The sequence below is a fragment of the Amia ocellicauda genome, chromosome 22 (genome assembly GCF_036373705.1).
Source record: "Amia ocellicauda isolate fAmiCal2 chromosome 22, fAmiCal2.hap1, whole genome shotgun sequence".
In the NCBI taxonomy this organism is placed as follows: Eukaryota; Metazoa; Chordata; class Actinopteri; order Amiiformes; family Amiidae; genus Amia; species Amia ocellicauda.
In genome coordinates, this window is record NC_089871.1 from 12,923,875 (window position 1) to 12,942,442 (window position 18,568).

Below are 18,568 nucleotides of genomic sequence, written 5' to 3' on the forward strand. Positions count from 1 at the left end.
CCTCGTTTGTAAAGATCTTTGGTTTCTCAGTGTCTAACCACGGTCCTACTCACATTTCCAGTCTCCTTCACGTTCATTTAGTTTTGTCTTTTTTTTCTGCTCCTTTAAGAACATTTTAAAAAGGTAAAAAATATACCGGAACGTTTCTCCAACCAGGGAATTACAAGTTAATGGTTTTCAGACGGGAGCGCAGGAGAGCAAAAACATAATGGGTGTTCCTGACAGGGTTATTAGTTGACTTAGCTTTTGCCTGCCTTAAAATAATTGCCATGCTAAATCCCCTTGTCTGGAGTAAACACATTTGCATTAAGTAAAGGGAATGCAGTTATGAAGTCTTGCTCTCCTTTACGTCAGAACATGTTTAGAGATAAATCTTCCAATTTCTATTCATTAAAAATTATGACACACACTCTCACATGCCGATTTGTTTCCCTTTTTATTTTTATGGAGAAGCGTCCCATCATCTCCACCTCCTCAGCTTCTCGACCGCTCCACATGTCCGGAGAAAACAAACAGTCCAAACCTTGTTACACCAATTGTGAAAACAAAATTACCTATTTGTGCAATTTCTGCTGGGAAAACAGTCCTTGAGGACAGTTATTTAAATGCTGGGCACAAGATCAGAACAAAGGCACTTTTCAATCCTCTCCCTGAAGAGTGATTCCAGGCACATGCAGTTAAAACCACAACTGGCTCTTTGTCTGTGGACAGGGAGGCCCTTTGAAACCTCACTACTGCAGAAACAGGATGTACTTCAATTTGATGCAGCACAGAGGATCTATGAAGCTATGGTGCTCTTAGATAACCAGCCTATAAACCCTTGTAGGTAGCAAAGTATCCCCGAACACACTCGGATCAACAGATTGGGGTGTCTGACAGTGCTGCCTGAAGGACCCAAAAAATGTTCAGATTAAGGTACACTGGGATACACAAGAAGAATTTTAATTTAAACTATTACTACTAAAAAATTTAATAAAAACATGTTGAAAAAAGTTACATGAGATGCCCATATAGATATCATTTTCTTCTTTTTATCATTCACTTTACAGCATTTATTTATATAGAAATTTGAACTAGGTTATCAGCCCTACACTCAAGGGGGAAAAAAACAACATATTTGAATGGATAAAAAACGGTGAAGAAGTAAGGCGCTTCAAGGAAGTCCACTCCACAACGCAATTCAGTTACATTTCTTTATTGTACGTTGATCCTCAATTGAGGTATAAAAAGCCTCTTGGCTCTCTCGGGCAGAGACACCTACAGAGATGTCCATGGATCAGTCCCGTGCGCAACGCCTCTACATGGGCCTCCAACCCAACATACACGGATTTGCATTTTCCCTTACAATAATGTTTTTTTTGTTTTGTTTTTTTGTTTGATTTTTTTTGTAGTAGTTAAAATCCCTGCCCATTGTTAACACCACCCACACGAGAGGAGAGAATAAGAAAATAAAAAAAGGACCACTGAACAATTATAATATTCCCAAATCTGCTTCTACTGGTCTCTTGGGGGAGAGATTTCAAAATGTTAAGAACAAATATGGCTCAACTATCCTGAACTCAAATGCACCAATACAACAAATCAAGGAACACTTTCTAATTACTCCAGTTTCCATAACATTATATGCAAATACACACATTCAATCTCTAATCATTATATGGGCATAAATAAGGCTGGATTTTCTCATTTATATAAAAGAGAGAGACATGATAATTCTGCCATTACATTCTCATGATTATAATACTCTGTCTAGGCTGAACTACCATCTGTAACATTTTATACAAAGCTCTGCAGGGAACACACTGATTGTATAACCCAGAGGAATAAAGTCTTAATCAGCATCACTTTGGTAAATGGTAACTAAGATATTAAATGAAATAGTGTCATTCACTTGTTTGTTTGTTTTAATGCCTAAAACTCTGAAGCACCACAAGTTCCTGTACCAGAAAACCGAGGCTATTCCTGGACTGGCTTGCTATAAAAATAAAAGGCATCACCCAAGAGAATTTGCCACCTAAAGGTGACAAATGGTGAAGCCCTTGTTTATTTGCCTAGCTTTTTAGTTGCAATGTCCAATTGACACACACAATTAATTATAGGATCAAAAAATATATATAAATAAATCTCAAATCGGGTAACTCCTTGGCTTTTACACTGCCGTTGTAAGGCATGGATTGACAACGGCATTGATAAAATGCCTTCTCAGATAATTTCCTCCATGTTCGTACTAACCGAGCAAAAAATAAAACCTTCCCTTTGACCTGGTTTAAGAATCAAGACACACAAAACGGAACAAATACTTAAAGTTGGGTACTTAGTGTTCATAGTAATATAGTGTTTGAACATTGCAATGGTGCCATATTACATACAGTATGGAGCTGTACATATACAGTTTAGCCCATTTCAATTAATTCAATCTACGAAGCAAAAATAAATAAATAAACAAGGAAACTAAACAAAAACAAGTCATTTTGACCCATGGAACACACTCTTTTGACTTGCTCCCACTTCCCTAGTTCACAGAAATGCAGATTCCACAAGTGAAATGTACACTTCGGTCTTCAAGGGTTAGTGCTAGGCCACCACTCCTGTTGAGATCCATGTACAAGGGGGAAAGGGAGAAGTCAGGAGAATGTGTGGAGACGTTTGCCGTTCTCTACCAGCGCCATATGAATCCAAGCTCAAATATATGGAGGTCACAGAACTGCTGCCTTTGTGCTTGTGTGTTACAGTCCCGGAGAACAGATCTCTTCCAAGCTAAAATGATTTCCAATGTTAATGATTTGCAACATCAATCAGGGGCAGAGGTCGAGTGCCCTCTACGCTCATCGCCAAGAGTATAGTCCATGAATACAGTCCACAGAAGTGATACTACCACACTAGTCTTCCAGTATATGATTTCCAGTCATAAACCGAAAAAAAAAAAAAAAGAAAACAAAATGAAATGAAAGAAAGGAAAAGTAATTGGCATCGGGACACAATCATCCTCTATTCCAATTGGCTGGCCTCCTCTTTGAGTGGTACCTCCTCCTGGGGAGGCGGGTCCTCACTCTGATTGGTGGCTTCGGCGGCCTGTAGCTTGGGATTGGTGGATGGTTCTGGAGATTGAGTGCAGTTGATGGGCGCGATGACTAAGGGAGGCTGGACATCCTTCTACGGAGAAAAAACAAAATAATTGAGACATATGCAAGGGAAAGATGGCAGCATTCACCCCAGCAAGCAATGAATTTAAAAAGATTGGAGGCATAAACAGAACACAGATACACAAATATAGAGTGGAGATGTGATCTACAATGGGAAAATACTATTTCAAAGAGTGAATAAACAGAGGACAGCAGACAAGAAAACAGTGTCCCATTTTCTAATTAAAGAAATAAATGTTTGTATAGCAGCTTAGACAGTACAGTGCCAAGCAACATCTAGTATTTACAAACTCTTGAAGGACCAAATAAAGTTGATAAAGGGAGATCGTTTCCTTACAAGGGCACATAAAAAAAAAAAGCTGTGTCCCCGTGCAATTTGTCATGAATAACAGAAGCAGAGCTAGTCAAAATGGACTTCTCTTTAATAACGATTTCTCTTATTAACTCTCAGGGGTGGCAGACTCAGGGCTCCTTCCCTGGGTTCAAACAGCACTTTCTTTCCAAAGTACTGGAGTGCATGGAAGGCATAAATCAAGGGGAAACAATTAAAGCAGAAATACACCATGGAGACACCCAAAGAAAATGAAAAGAGAAATGCAAAGCTTGGCAATACTGAAGGGGAGAGTGGATCATGTGTGTTTGGTTTTACTCAACTTTAATTTTAGTTATTGTTAATAACATTAGCAATTTCCGAAGGCACTCATATCAAACTGGTATTCACCGCAAAGCCACTTCCCGTCCAGAACATGGGCAGCTCTCGGCGCCACAGTGCCACCGCCAGGCTCGTGAGCAGAGTGCAAGGCACCAGGTATAACAGGGCTGGCTGCCCCATCTCCATCATAGCCAGGGCCACAAAAGTGATGAGCAGACCAATGCCATAGGCTGTGAAGAGAGGGGGAGAGGACACAAAAAAAAATATTACTTTCTGAAACATGACATCCTGAGGGTTTTGAGTATGCAGGATGGGACAGGCCTACCTATGGTGCAGGCCACGAAATAGATCCTGGAGGACTGCATCTGGATGTCAAACCTGTGACAGTAGACCACCAGCTGCCCTTGTGGAGAAGTAGAGCGAGGAGAAAATTAGCAACTGGAGAATAGCAGAGGAAAACCGCATCAGTTTACAGCACAGGAGCCTCCGCCACACTGGTCATCCAAAAGTGTCAAGACTGTGTAAAAGCCATGCGAATTGGCAATGGTACCTGGCACTAGGATGTCCCCAAACCCCAAGAGGGAGAACGGACGGTCACACAGAGCCAGAGGGGAGGAGTTTAGCCGTGGGACTTTCAGCACCATGGGCAGCTGCGGAAGCACATGGCACAGTATTGTCAGCATCACAAGGAAAGGAGGGAATGAGGAATACAACACTGGTGCCCGTGTCAGGCCGAGAAAATCATCATCACGCAAACCATGGACAGAAACGGTCCCCTTTCTATCGCGATGCCCGTAGGCCCAATCTCCAGATCACGACTCCAGACTTCTCCAGTACGTACTGAGTTGTCACACAAAGCTTAAGAATGCCACAATGACCTTCTTAGAACTAGAAATAAAATAGTTTCTCTGGGGGGGGATAAATAAATACAAATCTGATGATACATATGGTTAGATTTTAGTTCAATATATATTCCAGTAAATGCATTCCAGAATTTGGAGAGAGGTTACGAGTTTATCATTTTCACCTCCCCAATGCGCTCTTACCTTTTCATGAGTGGAGGAATCTGACGGACCAGCCGCGACCTCAACCATGATACTCTCGCCACTCTGTGGGTTGAAAAGAAAGGTGAAAACGCTTTTACGATACCTTTGTAATCAAAATATGGACATATATATATATATATATATATATATATATATATATATAATTTAATTCAGTTCACAAATCTGTCATCATGGGTTTTGGAGTGGATCCATATTTGGATATTTCACCTATACAGAAAAAAAAATTCTGTAATACTTGCATATATACAAATATATCTTCAATATACTGTCCAGCGTTCTAATCTCTCTAATCTATGCATAAAAGCTTGGGGCACGTACCGATGTGAAAAACGGAGTAATAAATACAAAGAAGACATCATAGACGAACAGCACCACCAGCAACAAAGTGCAGGCCTGCGGGCAGAGAGAGGGGAGAGTGTGAGGAATCGAGGGCTATGCTTTCACCAGCACCTTCTTCAGCATACAAACAGTTACAGTTTAAGGCAGCCTTCTCTAGGAAGCAAGGGAGCAGGTCTTTAGTCCCAAGGAAATACCCAGTGAAATACACACCTTGAAAGTGGGTAACCTGATGGTTTTGAGCATGTACAGACAGAAGGCTATTCCCAGTGTGTCCTGCAGCACCCAGGCCCACCTGTGGAAAAAACTCAGCGTTCATGTATGGTAGCTCTCCCCCTGCAGACAGCACCCCCAAGTGATTTCAGATTCATCAGTTCACAGATAGGTGCAAGCCCGGCATAAAAAACAGGAGTCACAATTCACAAAGAACAATTTTAAAGGACTGGATTACATCAAAACTTTGACTCACCCGCCAACTGCATCACATCCAGGGGTGGGCATGTAATTTGCAATTGGTGGGTGTGTCAGAGTTCGGATGTGATCTGGGCCTAAGCCTGCCTTAGCCCCGCTATAGATAAAACCGCAGCTTCGATTTTTGCTCACCCCCCCTGTACTTACTGGTCTTCGTTCCGAAAGACACCCCAGGTAAGACTGACCCCCACACAGAACACACTCAGCAACAGCATTCGCACCTGGGGCCTCTTGTGGCAGTAGGGCAGGTTATTTTCAGGGATTCTGGGGGAAGAGAGAGAGAGAAATAGGAAACAAAGATGGGGGGGGGGAGGGAGAGAGAGTGTGTGAGTGTTAAGAGATTGAAGGACATTCGTTTAGCTTTCTAACTGAACTAATTACAAGGAGAGAAGGTAATAAACACGACAAGCAAGGCAAGACTGATCAGCCACCCACCTACACTTCCCAAAGGGGATCCTCCGTACAAAGGGCGACAGACAGCTGTAGAGACCAATGGAGGCCGCCATGCAGAATATCCCGATGATCATGTACACTGTGGACAGACGGGGACATCACTCAGTGCTCAGTTCACCTAACCTTACTACCGGAGGACCTGGAAGGCTAGAACCTGACTACTTTCAAATATAATCTTCTGCTGGCCGTTACCTAGTTGATCGTAGAAGTAGTAGAGGAGCACCAGCATGGAGCAGCACATGACCACGAACACGCCGATCATGATGGGGGTCACATCCACCGTCTCCTCGTCCTGCTTCTCCGTACTGTCATCCCGCTTGTGCTTCATGTAGCGCCTGCGGGAAACACACGCAGGGATCAGAGCTGCCCACGGACACGGAGAGAGGGAAGCGCCTGGGATCAGCACGGGGACAAACGGATTTCATTTTCTCAAACCGGCTGAAAGCAAAACGTCTCGCTATGGTCAAACCGCTCACTCGAAATGCAAAATCAGAATGCACTAGCAAGATAAAAGTGGGAAGATATAGGCTAGAGATGAAGCAAACCATTTTTTTATATTTTGTGGTTAATTATGTTGACAAATGAACCATTATCCGTCCTGTGCCAGATCAAGATCTGTCAGATTACAGTTCAGCATTGTCTCAATGCAGTGTTCACCTGCTGCCAAAACCACGAGTTGCTAACGAAGCAGCCGGAAATGTATGAGGACACAAACTCCGTTCCACGACCCCCTCAGGAACACGTGCACACATCCCCAGATTGCACAATACGGAATAAAAACCCCACAGCACAACAGATCATTTATAACGCCACATTCACGCTAGTTATTGTGGATGGGATTCAGTTCTTTCACCGGCAAACAGTGGCAGTCATATCATAATTGCCCTTCCAGCCCACAACTTACTTCTTGATGTCCCGGCTGCCAGCCCAGTAGCCTCCGATTGCCACGGTGCCCACCGCCATGAGGAAGATGATCACCATGTTGTAGTCCAGGACTGGCTCGTTGGGGGCATACAGGGCAACTTCTCCACCCTTCCCAAAGGTCTGCGGAAACAAGCAAACTATTGTAGACCTGCCCTTCACTCCAGGGAAACTCAGTGCCCGGTCAGGCCCAGCAACAGCTCGCCCAGCTTACCTTGCTGATGTCCAGCATGTCCGTGTAGCTCAGCAGTGCCACAGGGATGTCGATCTCCTCATACTGGCTCCTGTTCCCTACAGGGGGGGTCTGCAACACATCAACAGGCATTAGGGGGGCTGCAGTCAGTCCCAGCAAACTAATTACACATGCGGTACGAGTTGAGGGTGCGAGCAGCGGCCTGCAGGAGCCTCACCAGCCGGTCCCTGCTGACGATGAGCAGGCCCCGGGCCCCGTTGATCTGGGCCAGCCTGACCTTCTCGTAGAAGGTGCAGTTCCCCCTGAGCACCATGAGGATGCGGTTTGTGAAGCCCCCCTCGGGAACCTCCGAGGGGGAGCACAGCACCGAGGCGGTCAGGTCATGAATCTGGAGCCGGGACTGAAATTACAGACAGAGAGGGAGATGTTGAAACAGAGTACAGGACCAATTGAGAGAAAGCAATGTCCAAAAACAACAATTGCAGTGGCAATGATTTTTCACACAGCCGATGCGACAGCTTGTACTCCAGGCACTGGTGGGTGGGCACTGGGGCCGGGGGAGCTGCTGAAACAGACAGTCCTCACGGATGCTCACAGACACACTCGACAGATGGGATGCTCTTTTCAGGGAGTACAAGCACTGTGCTGCTTTAATCCAAAAGTCTTCTGGGATTTTGCCATTCCAGGACAGTATGTTAAGAAGTCTGTCAACTTTCCACCAAGCAAAGACACCCACGGACAGGTACTGAACTTGAGCTACTGCTGCACTTTTATTTTTTAAACAAGAAACCGATCTAAACCAACCAGGATCCGGGCAAACATTTGTGCACTAGACCCTGCAGCTCTCATGTTGTGGTTCAGAGGCTGTGTGCCATTAAGTGAAACAAGGGGCTTCCCTTCCTTACAGTACTGTCACTATCTGTCTAAACTGTTCTGGCCACCGAGGAACAGGACAGAAAGAATTAACAGACCACCAGCATGAAGTCTAGGGGTTCATCTCCCCGGTTCATGAGTTCAATGTTAGTCACCATATCATGGAGGTAATGTTAAACCAGAGCCTGTGCCCAGAACTGCTATACTGGCCTCATTGTCCCTTTTGCAACTGTTAACATATTTTCCTTCTACAGCAGAGATCTGATCTACATTCATGCCTACCCATCTGTCAAATTATTTATAGCAACAGAACTGTTTTTTTCACCCCTTTCTTTTTCTACCTGTAACATGAAAGCCTGCATGGAAAAACATTCAGCTCTCATTTTGAACCAATCCAAGGCACTACCAGAGGAATGTGGTCGACCATGAAGGTATGGACCAGCAGTGCCCAACACTTACCGCTTTGTTGAGGTCCTGAGGTAGGCGTGCCCACTGGGAGTTGAAGAAGATGCAGTAGTCCTTGCCCTGGCTCTTTTCCTTGTCGCTGAAATGAGCCATGCCATACTCCCCCAGCACCTAGCCCAACAACAGCAACATGTGTCAACTTATGATTTTCCATTTCCCTCTTCAATACATCTTAGAGACTGCTACTGCAATAACACAACTTCTGTCTAGCACAGTGGTTTACAAACCAGTCCTGGAGTACACCCTACTGCTTTTTCATCCAACTGAGGTCTTAATTGCTTAATTGAGTGCTTAATTGAACTAACAAAGCAATAGACTATTAAATTAAGGGTTGGAACAAAAAACAGCAGGGCAGGGGGTCCTCCAGGACTGGTTTGAAACCACTGGTCTAGCACATCCTCCCTTGAAATTTTCATAAAAGGATGCTACAGAGTGGGGGAAATAAAGTGAAGTGTATTCTGTGGGATTTAAGATGCATTTCCTCAGGTGGATAGTGCTTGTTATGTTAACTTCCTCTACAAAATAAAATAAGAGAATATTAATGTATATCTGTTCAAAAACAATTGCAATGAATTAAGGACTGTGCCCTCCCACTCTGGGTAACATGCATCAACCATTTCACATTGCTCAAACCGGTTTGCTTTTCCTCCAGGATCTATGAGCCCCCAGTCCACGTTTTACATCAGAGATGTCGCCCCAGACATGATTTCAAACCCTCGATCACACAGACAAATGTAATTGCCAAAGAGGTGTCACATTAAAATAACTAGTCTTGATGAAATAATAATACCGATGAATGCGGCGTTCCGTTTGCAGTTATATTAGATACATCCCAAAGAGCAGATACTATCAGGCACTTAAACCAATGATAACATCTAGTGGCTTTGCATCTGTATAGGGAATCGGTCAATTAAGCATCTATTCTGGCATCTCCATGTTGTCTTCTTCATAAGGATCCAAGGGGTCTATTGCAATTACCTGCAATTACCAAAGGGTCGAGTACAAGCTGGTTTCTCACTGGGCTGATTGACTAATGCAGGAAATACTACAGTGCATTAGTTGATGAAAGTTTATTAACCACGACTTTAAATCTAATATGTGGAACAAGAGCGAATACCCAGGATATCACAAGCCTTTTCTCTCTCTCTCTCTCTCTCTCTCTCACACACAAGCTGCAGACGAGAGCATCACACATGGCTGTGAATCCAAGGGTGAACTGCAGCCCAACTGAAGTGCATGAACACGATCTCCTCCGGGGATATGATTGACGGACACAAGACAAGCAGGGGACAAAGAAAGGAAACACCGCTTCTCCCGTCTTTCAGACCGGGGTTTATGGGTTCAGTTTATAGGCCCGAATATCTACTGGCTGCGAGGCTCCTGTTACTGTGCCCCCCTTCAGCGACATTTTCCGACTCGTTTACATCATTAACACCCGAGTCAAGGTGAAGACCGGAGCTCGGCGCTGTCCGGTAATCAAAGCCCTTGAGTATCTTACCTGTTTGACCAGTATAGCCCCCAAAACTAGAGCTATCTCGTCCCTCATGACGCCTGTGCAGTGTTATTATGTCCTGCTAACACACTCCCGTCCGCCGTCAGCTGTTCTGGCAACTCCCGCCCACATTCTACTGTATCTGGCTCTGATTGGCTCGCTTACTTTCAGCCCTCGGATCAGCGCTATCATTGGTGGTTCATAATGCCATCAATCAATCAGGGACGAAGAAAACGTCCTTCTCCCCGCCCACTGGGTCTTTTCAGCGGTTTCATTGGTCGCTTTTTCCGTCAAACATTTTTTGTCACGGCGGACGGAATCGTCTAATGTTATTATAAGCAGGGGGAGTGTAATTAGATAGTTGGCGCTTTTGGTCCTCGCTGTAAAATGGTTTGTTATCTACAAAGTGTTGTTGCATTGGTATTTTCACACTCGTAGGTGTGCAAGTGTTACCGATGTAGAGCCGCAAGCAAAACACATATTAAAAGTGGGTTTGAAGACTTGCGCCATCCCTAAAGGAGAGGTCAAAGTTGAAAAGTCGAAGGGAGGAGCTTAGATAGTTCAAAGATGGCGGTGAGTGCCGAGTTCTGCTGCATGGTTTTCCGTACAATTACATTAAATTTGCTACGGTTTTGTTAATTTTGCCCTGCAGATTTTCCCATTTCGTCAGTAAGATGATTTAAAGAGCTCGTTTCAATCCTTGGAATTCACGTTAAACTTGTTTTTTTGGTTAATATGTATCACGGGGGGGTGCGGAATCGGTATCTTATTGTACAGTATTACTTTCTATTTAATTGCAACATTATTGGACGCCAGTCTGTATTTAAAATCACTAACGCATTTAATGTTTTAATTGTGATAATAGGTGTTCGAGACGAAATCAATCGCATCGTTTGCTCTGGGTCCACCTTTATTGATTATCGCTGGACTAAATGATAAAATGATTGATCAAATAGACCTTACAAAAAGAAACAATACTGAATAAAAGAGTCTTCTGTAGGTCAAAGATGAATTGTAACCGCAATTGTCTGCTCACATGTTTCAGGATAAAGAGAAGAAGAAGAAGGAGAGCATCTTTGACTTGTCGAAGTACATCGATAAGACAATCCGAGTCAAATTTCAGGGCGGACGGGAAGGTAAGAAACCCCCCCCAATAACCGTGTATTTGTTGAATACAATTGATGATGCACATGGCCTGTCTTTCGGCAAAGCAGTTTGAGGCTAAACAATCGTTTGGTGGAGAAAAATAAAATCTTACTAAAGCACACACCATGCTTCCAAGCAGACTGATGTCATCTTTTATACATGAACTCAAATTTAACTTGCAACTAGATTCACTGAAGTGTCTGCAACCTTAATTGGACCAACCTCAAGCTGCATGCTGTTTGTTTTCCTCATTCACAGCCAGTGGCATCCTGAAAGGCTTTGACCCTCTCCTGAACCTGGTGTTGGATGGCACCATTGAGTACATGCGAGGTAAGTATCACTTTCTGCATCAACCTCTGAGATGGGTGCATTAAGAAGTGATTTAAAACGTACTGGAGAGGCTGGTGATGCTCAGATGTCTTTGCCTTGCTCCCTGTGCTCCGCAGACCCCGACGATCAGTACAAGCTGACGGAGGACACCAGGCAGTTGGGGTTGGTGGTGTGCCGGGGCACGTCTGTGGTGCTCATCTGTCCCCAGGACGGCATGGAGGCCATCCCCAACCCCTTCATCCAGCAGCAGGATGGCTAGAGGAGCGCACTGCTGTCTCTTCATTGTGCAACACATGTGGACGGAGCTCCCCTCACCCCACCACCACCATCGCATTGCTGCCCTCAGTCCTGTAGATGTTTCTGAGAATTTTCACTGTCAAGCTTTGTATGGATCTTCTGTCTTGATTCTGGATGGAGAATGGATCCCAAAGTTGGATGTTTTATTTAATCACATGTTTGTGTCATGTATGTGTATGTATATGTACACACATGGCCAGCAAAGTTCCCAGTTTGTGTACCAGACTCTAGTGGAGAAGTTGTGTTCATTTGTGACTCGCTTTACACTTCTCATTCAGTCTACAGCTTTGCTCTTCTTGAATTGGTATTTCAGTTGGTATTCTTACATTTTTTGAACGGAAGTAAAATCTACATGGCGATGGGATGGGAAATGAAAGGCGGGAGCTCACATAGAAATATGTAAATAAATGTTGCATCCCCTTTTTTTTTTTTTGGATGAAAAGTGTAGAAAAGAATGTACAATCCTCTGTACGCACTTAGTTGTATTTTTTTTCACCTCCAAGTGATTTCAGTTGGTATGTCTGTACATAGACTGTTTGCAGCAGTCTGTGGATTTAATGACTCCCTAATTTGAAAATGCTAAGATTAAAAATGAACAGGCCCTGTGCTTTTTTATATTGGAAGACAAGCAGGATTTGGTTAGAAGGTAACTTTTTTTTTGTTTTACGTCTGTTTTAATGTTCTAAGATAAATTGGAACTGTTTAATAAATAGTAATTTTTCTTAATCTTTTTTTTCTGTTTCAGTGATTACTATTAAAGATGGTTATGATTCTGTTCTTTTCAGACCTTTTTATAAAGGGATTATTTTCCCTTCTTTTGTTCTTTCTTCTAAGTTATACTTAATGTTGCCCTGCATTGTGTAAATATAGCCTGACCGAAACAAGTAAAGCTGTTTCACCATTGAATAATTTGAATTGTCTCTTGCTTTTCCAGCCTGGCAGTTTTGTACCTTGCAGGCTTATTTCTGTGCTTGTTGTTATCTGCACAGGTGTGTCCATATGACTAGCTTGGCTTGTGTGCACAGGGGCATCTTTTCACATGCTGTGACCCATTTCTGATGGGCACCATGCCCAGCACAATGCTTTTAGACCCTTTAGGTCACCACTACCCATGCCAGCCAGTTCAGTGCCACATACTTCACTACTCTGCCGATGACTTTGTAGTGACCGAAGGCCCCAACTTTGTATCTGCAGTCTGCCTCGGAATTAATGAGATATATACAGCTCTGGAAAAAATTGAGACCACTTAACATTGATTTCTGAACTTGGAGTGGTCTCTTAATTTTTTTCCAGAGCTATATATACAGTGAGACAAGTTCAAATAAACCCTTTATGCAAAGCCAAAATATACAACAGTGAGAAAGGAAGAGGGTAAAAAATGTTGACCATGAAATATGTGATGGATCCTGGTTCTGTTTATAGTCTTACGGCTCTTAAGGCTGAATACAGTATTATCAGATTTGCACTTAATCATTGGCACTCTGCTCATCAGATATGCGTGATATGCCGCTTCTTCAGAAATACTCAATGTTTTTCTCAGAACCTGCTGAATTAAGTGATTTGTAATGCATTTTGTTTGTTGAGTTTAGCAAATTCAATACTGATATCTAAATAATGTTAAAAGCTGAACCAGGGTGCCTATAATACAGGGGCCTGAATAAAGAGCAGCTCATCTCGCAGGCCAGAAGTCTGTGTGTCTAGCAGGGGTTATATTTAGACTGTTTATCAAATAAACAGGCTCCCCTTCGAGGCCTGCCAGCAGGATCAGGCGGATATAAATACTTTGGAGAGCAGAATGTGAGAGGAGAGGGGGGCTGAGGGACGATGGCCTGCAGACCGCAGGAGCAGGAGGCCTAAAGCCGCAGCTCGGCCACTGTACATGAGTTGCACACGGGATATGAGCTCCACAGGTTTGCGTGCCGCGGAAGAGCAGGACAGAGACGCAGCGCCTGATGCAGTGCTGCGGGTGGGCTCTGAGGACTTCCACGTGAACCGTCAGCAGCTGGCCGGCCTGAGCCCCTATTTCCGGGCCCTTTTCTACGGGGGAGGCCGAGAGAGCACGGAGCGCCACATTGAGATCCAGGGGGTGGTTCTGGAAGAGTTCCGCACGCTGATGGCATTCGTGCAGACCTCCAAGCTGGCCTTGAACAGGCAGAATGTGCTGAGGATCCTGGAGGCGGCCGACTTCCTGCAGCTGGAGCGAGTCAGGCTGCTGTGCTGCAAGTTCCTGGAGAGGGAGCTCCACCTGAGCAACTGTCTGGGCATGATGGCCTACGCCTGGCAGCGGGGGTGTCTGGAGCTGTACCGGGCAGCCCGCGGGGTAGTTCTCACCCATCTGCCCGCCTTGGCCTGCGAGGAGGACTTCCTGTATCTGTCCAAAGAGAGCCTCACCGAGCTGCTGTCCAGCGACGACCTTTTCCTGCCACGGGAGGACCTGGCACTAGAGGTGCTCCTGCGCTGGGCGACCTTCGACCCCGACCGTGAGGCTGACTTCCTGGAGTTGGCTGGGCTGGTGCGGCTCGAGTGCCTGACTCTGACCTACATCACTGAGCTGCTCAGCACCCTCAAGGGCTCCGACCCCCGGGCCCGGCTCATCTGCAAACTGGACACCAAGCCCCCTCCTAGCTGGACTGTGCCAAGGCCCCAGCCTCGAACCAGGGCTCGAGAGACATTGTTTGTGCTGGGTGGGCCCCATGACTGCAACAAGCAGGTCCTGTACCAGTTTCATCCCCGCAGTGGCGTGTGGCAGCCCTGCGCCCCCCTGCAGCGCAAGAACCTCACCCAGTACGCTGTGGGCGCTGTAGGTAATGGCATCTAGATCAGTCTGAACCATGGTTAGGTAACCTGGGCCCTTCCAGTCTTTTTGTTTGATACAATTTACGTCTTTTAATATAAGTCTATTATTAAATATGCTCGGAACTGATTCATATTATCCTATAGCACAGTTCTAGTACACAGGGATTGTAACTAAACTGCGTTTGTTCCTCCCGTCCTGCAGGGGGAAGCGTGGTGGTGACAGGGGGGTATTTCCTGGACGAGTGGGTGTGGTACAGTGTGGACTGGGTGCGTGTGTTCCGGTGCGCAGAGAGCCGCTGGCTGGACGGGCCCCCCATGCTGAAATCCCGGCACAGTCACTGCGCGGTGGGCCTGGAGGGGGAGCTTTTCGTCCTGGGAGGCAGCATGGACACGGGGCCCGTGGCCGATGTGGAGAGGCTGGTGATGGGCGCAGAGAACTGGGAGAGCGCCAGCCCGATGGTGAGGGCGGTGGAGCGGGCAGCGGCAGTCAGCACGGGTGCCTGCATCTACGTGGCCTGTGGCCTGGATGAAAACGGAGACGTGTACAGCGGCATCCAGAGGTACAGCGCACACAGAGACCAGTGGGACGTGGTCTCCTACTCCCCCCTGCCACGGTACGCCACCCACACCCACAAACCCTCAGGTTCAGTCACTTCCAGATGCATGCTAGTCTGTTTCTGTGCTTGGGAGGGAAGGGCAGGCATTTTATTTCAGATACAGAAGATTCATATTGGCATAGAAAAGGGCTGTTGTGTAAAAAGACATTTTCATAACATCCTTAATGTCAAGACCCTGGCGAGGAATACAAAACAGAGGAAAAATTATAAATAAAAAAATATAAAATACCATTGTAGCAATCATGAGGCCAGAAACAGCACCAGCTATGATGTGATTGCAGTTGATGGCCCGGCTTAAACATTTCAGCCAGGTTTATTTCCCCATAACAGGGCCTAGCCTATTAATATTCACAACTTTTTCAGAAAATAAGGTGGAATAAGGGCCTTTTTGAAGACCTCACTGAAGTAAGTCCTGCAAGGGTCTTGGGTTATAGACATTGACAGCAGCTGCAGAGTGCAGGGAACCTAAGAAACCACAAACCTGGCAAACGAACACATTCAGACGGCACTTACCAGACCAGTTTTTAGGTCGAACTGTTCCAAGTGTCTATCTTTCGCTCACCCTCTCCTCTCTCCCCTACAGGTATGACCTCCTGGCCGCTGTGCTCAATGGCGCCCTCTACCTGTTCGGAGGCCAGGCGCTGCGGCTGGACGTGGAGACGGACGAGTGGACGGTGCTGGACGAGGTGTGTCTGGAGAGGAAGTTCTACACGGGCTGCGCGGCCGTCAACGGGCAAGTCTACCTGCTGGCGGAGAGGAGGGGCAACCAGGCCCTGCCCAACATGGTGCTGCTGGACCCCTACACCGACACCTGCATGGAGATCGAAGACGCCCTGCCCTGCCCCCTGCCCATAAGGGGCTGTGTGACCATCCGAGTCTCCGTCTGACTGGGGGCTCCATGAGAATCACATGACGGCATTTAAGTCCACTTGAGGGGGAAGGGCCAGGTGGTCTATAGTGGTCAGGGTTCCAGATATGCAGCAGATTTCTTGTCGAAGCCCTGACTGCCTCTGGGTTACTCTGAGTGAATGACCGAACCTCCTTGTGTGCTTTAGTACAGACACACAACAGGTCCTGTTCTCTTTTGCATCAGCAGCTGTGGATACCCCGTCTCTCCTGGCTGGAGATGAAGGCTAATTGTGATGAACAGAACAACTTTAATTTCTGTGTTTGGGGAATTTGAATTTTTTTTTTTTAAATTAAAAAGGAGGAGAAAGTTTCCCCCGCCAAACTCTCTCCTCCCTTGTCTTCCATTTGTCACTGCTCTTCAAGCTAAAAGGTGTAAATAAACTGCATGTTGTCTACTGTAGTATTTCTTTCAGTCTGCATGTTAAGTGTCTGTGTGGTGGGTACAGAAGCGTGAACAAAGGCATGCAGCTGCGCAGTTACCTGGAGGGAAAACTAAATTTGACCCTACCTGTGCTGAGACGTATTCTGAGAGCGCATTTTCAAGAAAGAGGTGCGACTGAATTGTACAAACTGCTTACCTCCGAAGCGCAAAGTAATAAAGAGACCCCACAAAGTTTCCTCGTTAGGTGTTTTGATTTGAGACAAAAGATCCTGTTCGCATCTCAGGAAGCGGAATCCAGTTTGAAATATGACCCGAATTTAGTTCAGAGCATGTTTCTTCACACTGTCCTTACTGGCCTGCAAAATGACAGTATCAGGAGTGACCTGCAACCCTACTTGACTACAATTGATGTGAGTGATGAAACTCTCTTTGATAAACTCAATATTGCTTGTGCCAATGAAACAGAGCGTCAAAGCAAAAAGAAGCTTCAAGCTCAACAGCAGCACCCCAAGCTGCATACAGTACAGGTCAGTGAAGTTGCTGTCGAAAAGAAAAAGATGCCATGTCAGAAAAGTACAGAGAAACGTGAGCCTGATATTTTTTGTGAGTTAAAGGAAATGTGATCAGAGATGGCGTTTCTAAAGGACCTCAGTACAGAGGTTTCTCAAATTAAAGAGTCTATTCGACAACCTCAGGTCATGCCCACACAGTGCTCTACCCTTGTGAGAGATCAAACTCTCAGGCCACCGCTCCAGTCTGCATACCCACCTCAAGGTTATGTGCAGCCGTATGACAGGAGAGGGGAAGTGTTCCAATGGCAACAATGGTTCCAACGCTACCATCTTCCCTCAACTCGTGTGAGGAAATGTCTGGTATGTCAGCAGAGTGGGTTGGATGTGTACTGTACTCACTGCTATAGGTGTGGCAGTAGTGATCATTTTCTGGCTGGTTGTAGAGCAAGAGGGCCAACGATGTACAGAGACCAGTCGTTAAACGGGACAGGGTCACGACTGCGGGACGAGGAGTGACCAGTTATGCAACGATGTCCCCACAAAGCTGCGCACAGTGTGGTATCACAGGTTCTGATCTTAGACTGCGACAATGCGCTGCCTGTAAACAAACACTGTATTGTTCCAAAGCATGTCAAGCTAATCACTGGACAGTCCATATGAACCAATGTAACCAGACACCAAGAGTACACACAAATTCTGCAATGCACAGAAAGAAATGGGAAACCGACAAGTCGACACGTGCCGCCTTTGTAGGAAAACAGTGTCTGGTACAGTGTTACATCCAAGGCCAGCTTGTTGATGCATTATGGGATACAGGATCTCAAGTGTGTATAGTGGATGAACTGTGGAAAAATGAGCACTTACCGAATATCAGACTGAGAGATGTTGCAGAGGTAATTGATGCGCCTGATGGACAGGACATACCTTATACAGGGTGGTTGGAAGTGGCTTTTGGTTTGGCATCAAATGAAGTGGAAACCGATGAACTTGTCATTCCTGTGTTGGTGATGAGGGGTAGTCAGCTTCGTCATCCTATCATCGGATATAATGTGATCGAGCAAATGGTGAACAACAAGGGAATAACGCAGCCAATCACAAGTGGATTCCTAAGAACAGCCTGTCCTAGTGTAGCAACAGGAACAGTTCAAGCTTTCATCAAACAAATCCATGCTGAGGCACCATGTGAATATACAGTCAAAACAACAAAGGAAAATGTTATCGTGCCCAATCACACATCAGTACAAATAGAATGCAGAGTGCAGTCTCACCGACCAAAGGAAGAGATGGTGCTTATCTTTGAGCCTGACGTTAATCCACAGTGGACGGAGGGGTTGGAGTTCTGTGAGACGATTGTGACCTTGCGGAAACATACTTCTCCACACATAATTGTCAGTGTACAGAACCTTACAGATCATGACCTGATGTTAGCGGGCAAGACGGTCATAGGAACAGTGCAACCATTACAGGCCGTGTACCCAACTGCTGCGTTTGTGGATCCTAGCTTATCCTCTGT

At 45.6% G+C, this 18,568-nt stretch overlaps 3 protein-coding genes across 5 annotated transcripts; 2 read left to right on the top strand and 1 right to left on the bottom strand.

Moving 5' to 3' along the window:
* Positions 1-1,179: 1,179 nt before the first annotated feature.
* sppl2 (signal peptide peptidase-like 2) lies at positions 1,180-10,174 on the bottom strand. 3 transcript variants are annotated; one of them, XM_066695655.1, is made up of 15 exons: positions 10,073-10,174; positions 8,569-8,685; positions 7,454-7,636; positions 7,258-7,347; positions 7,027-7,166; positions 6,315-6,457; positions 6,105-6,201; positions 5,817-5,933; positions 5,412-5,493; positions 5,181-5,255; positions 4,842-4,904; positions 4,346-4,445; positions 4,121-4,198; positions 3,865-4,025; positions 1,180-3,150 (listed from the first exon to the last, which is right to left on the bottom strand). In XM_066695655.1, exons 1-15 carry the CDS (start codon positions 10,118-10,120, stop codon positions 2,989-2,991), a joined length of 1,656 nt encoding a protein of 551 aa, XP_066551752.1. In that variant the 5' UTR covers positions 10,121-10,174; the 3' UTR covers positions 1,180-2,988. The 3 variants fall into 3 exon arrangements, with proteins under 3 accessions (XP_066551752.1, XP_066551751.1, XP_066551753.1); XM_066695654.1 differs by having other exon boundaries at positions 1,180-3,153; XM_066695656.1 differs by having other exon boundaries at positions 3,016-3,153; positions 3,798-4,025.
* Positions 10,175-10,503: 329 nt separating this feature from the next.
* lsm7 (LSM7 homolog, U6 small nuclear RNA and mRNA degradation associated) lies at positions 10,504-12,565 on the top strand. The gene is made up of 4 exons (XM_066695747.1): positions 10,504-10,639; positions 11,112-11,202; positions 11,471-11,542; positions 11,659-12,565. Exons 1-4 carry the CDS (start codon positions 10,634-10,636, stop codon positions 11,799-11,801), a joined length of 312 nt encoding a protein of 103 aa, XP_066551844.1. The 5' UTR covers positions 10,504-10,633; the 3' UTR covers positions 11,802-12,565.
* A 150-nt stretch (positions 12,566-12,715) lies between these two features.
* LOC136718117 (kelch-like protein 25) lies at positions 12,716-16,744 on the top strand. The gene is made up of 3 exons (XM_066695746.1): positions 12,716-14,643; positions 14,838-15,249; positions 15,836-16,744. Exons 1-3 carry the CDS (start codon positions 13,719-13,721, stop codon positions 16,137-16,139), a joined length of 1,641 nt encoding a protein of 546 aa, XP_066551843.1. The 5' UTR covers positions 12,716-13,718; the 3' UTR covers positions 16,140-16,744.
* Positions 16,745-18,568: the final 1,824 nt, after the last annotated feature.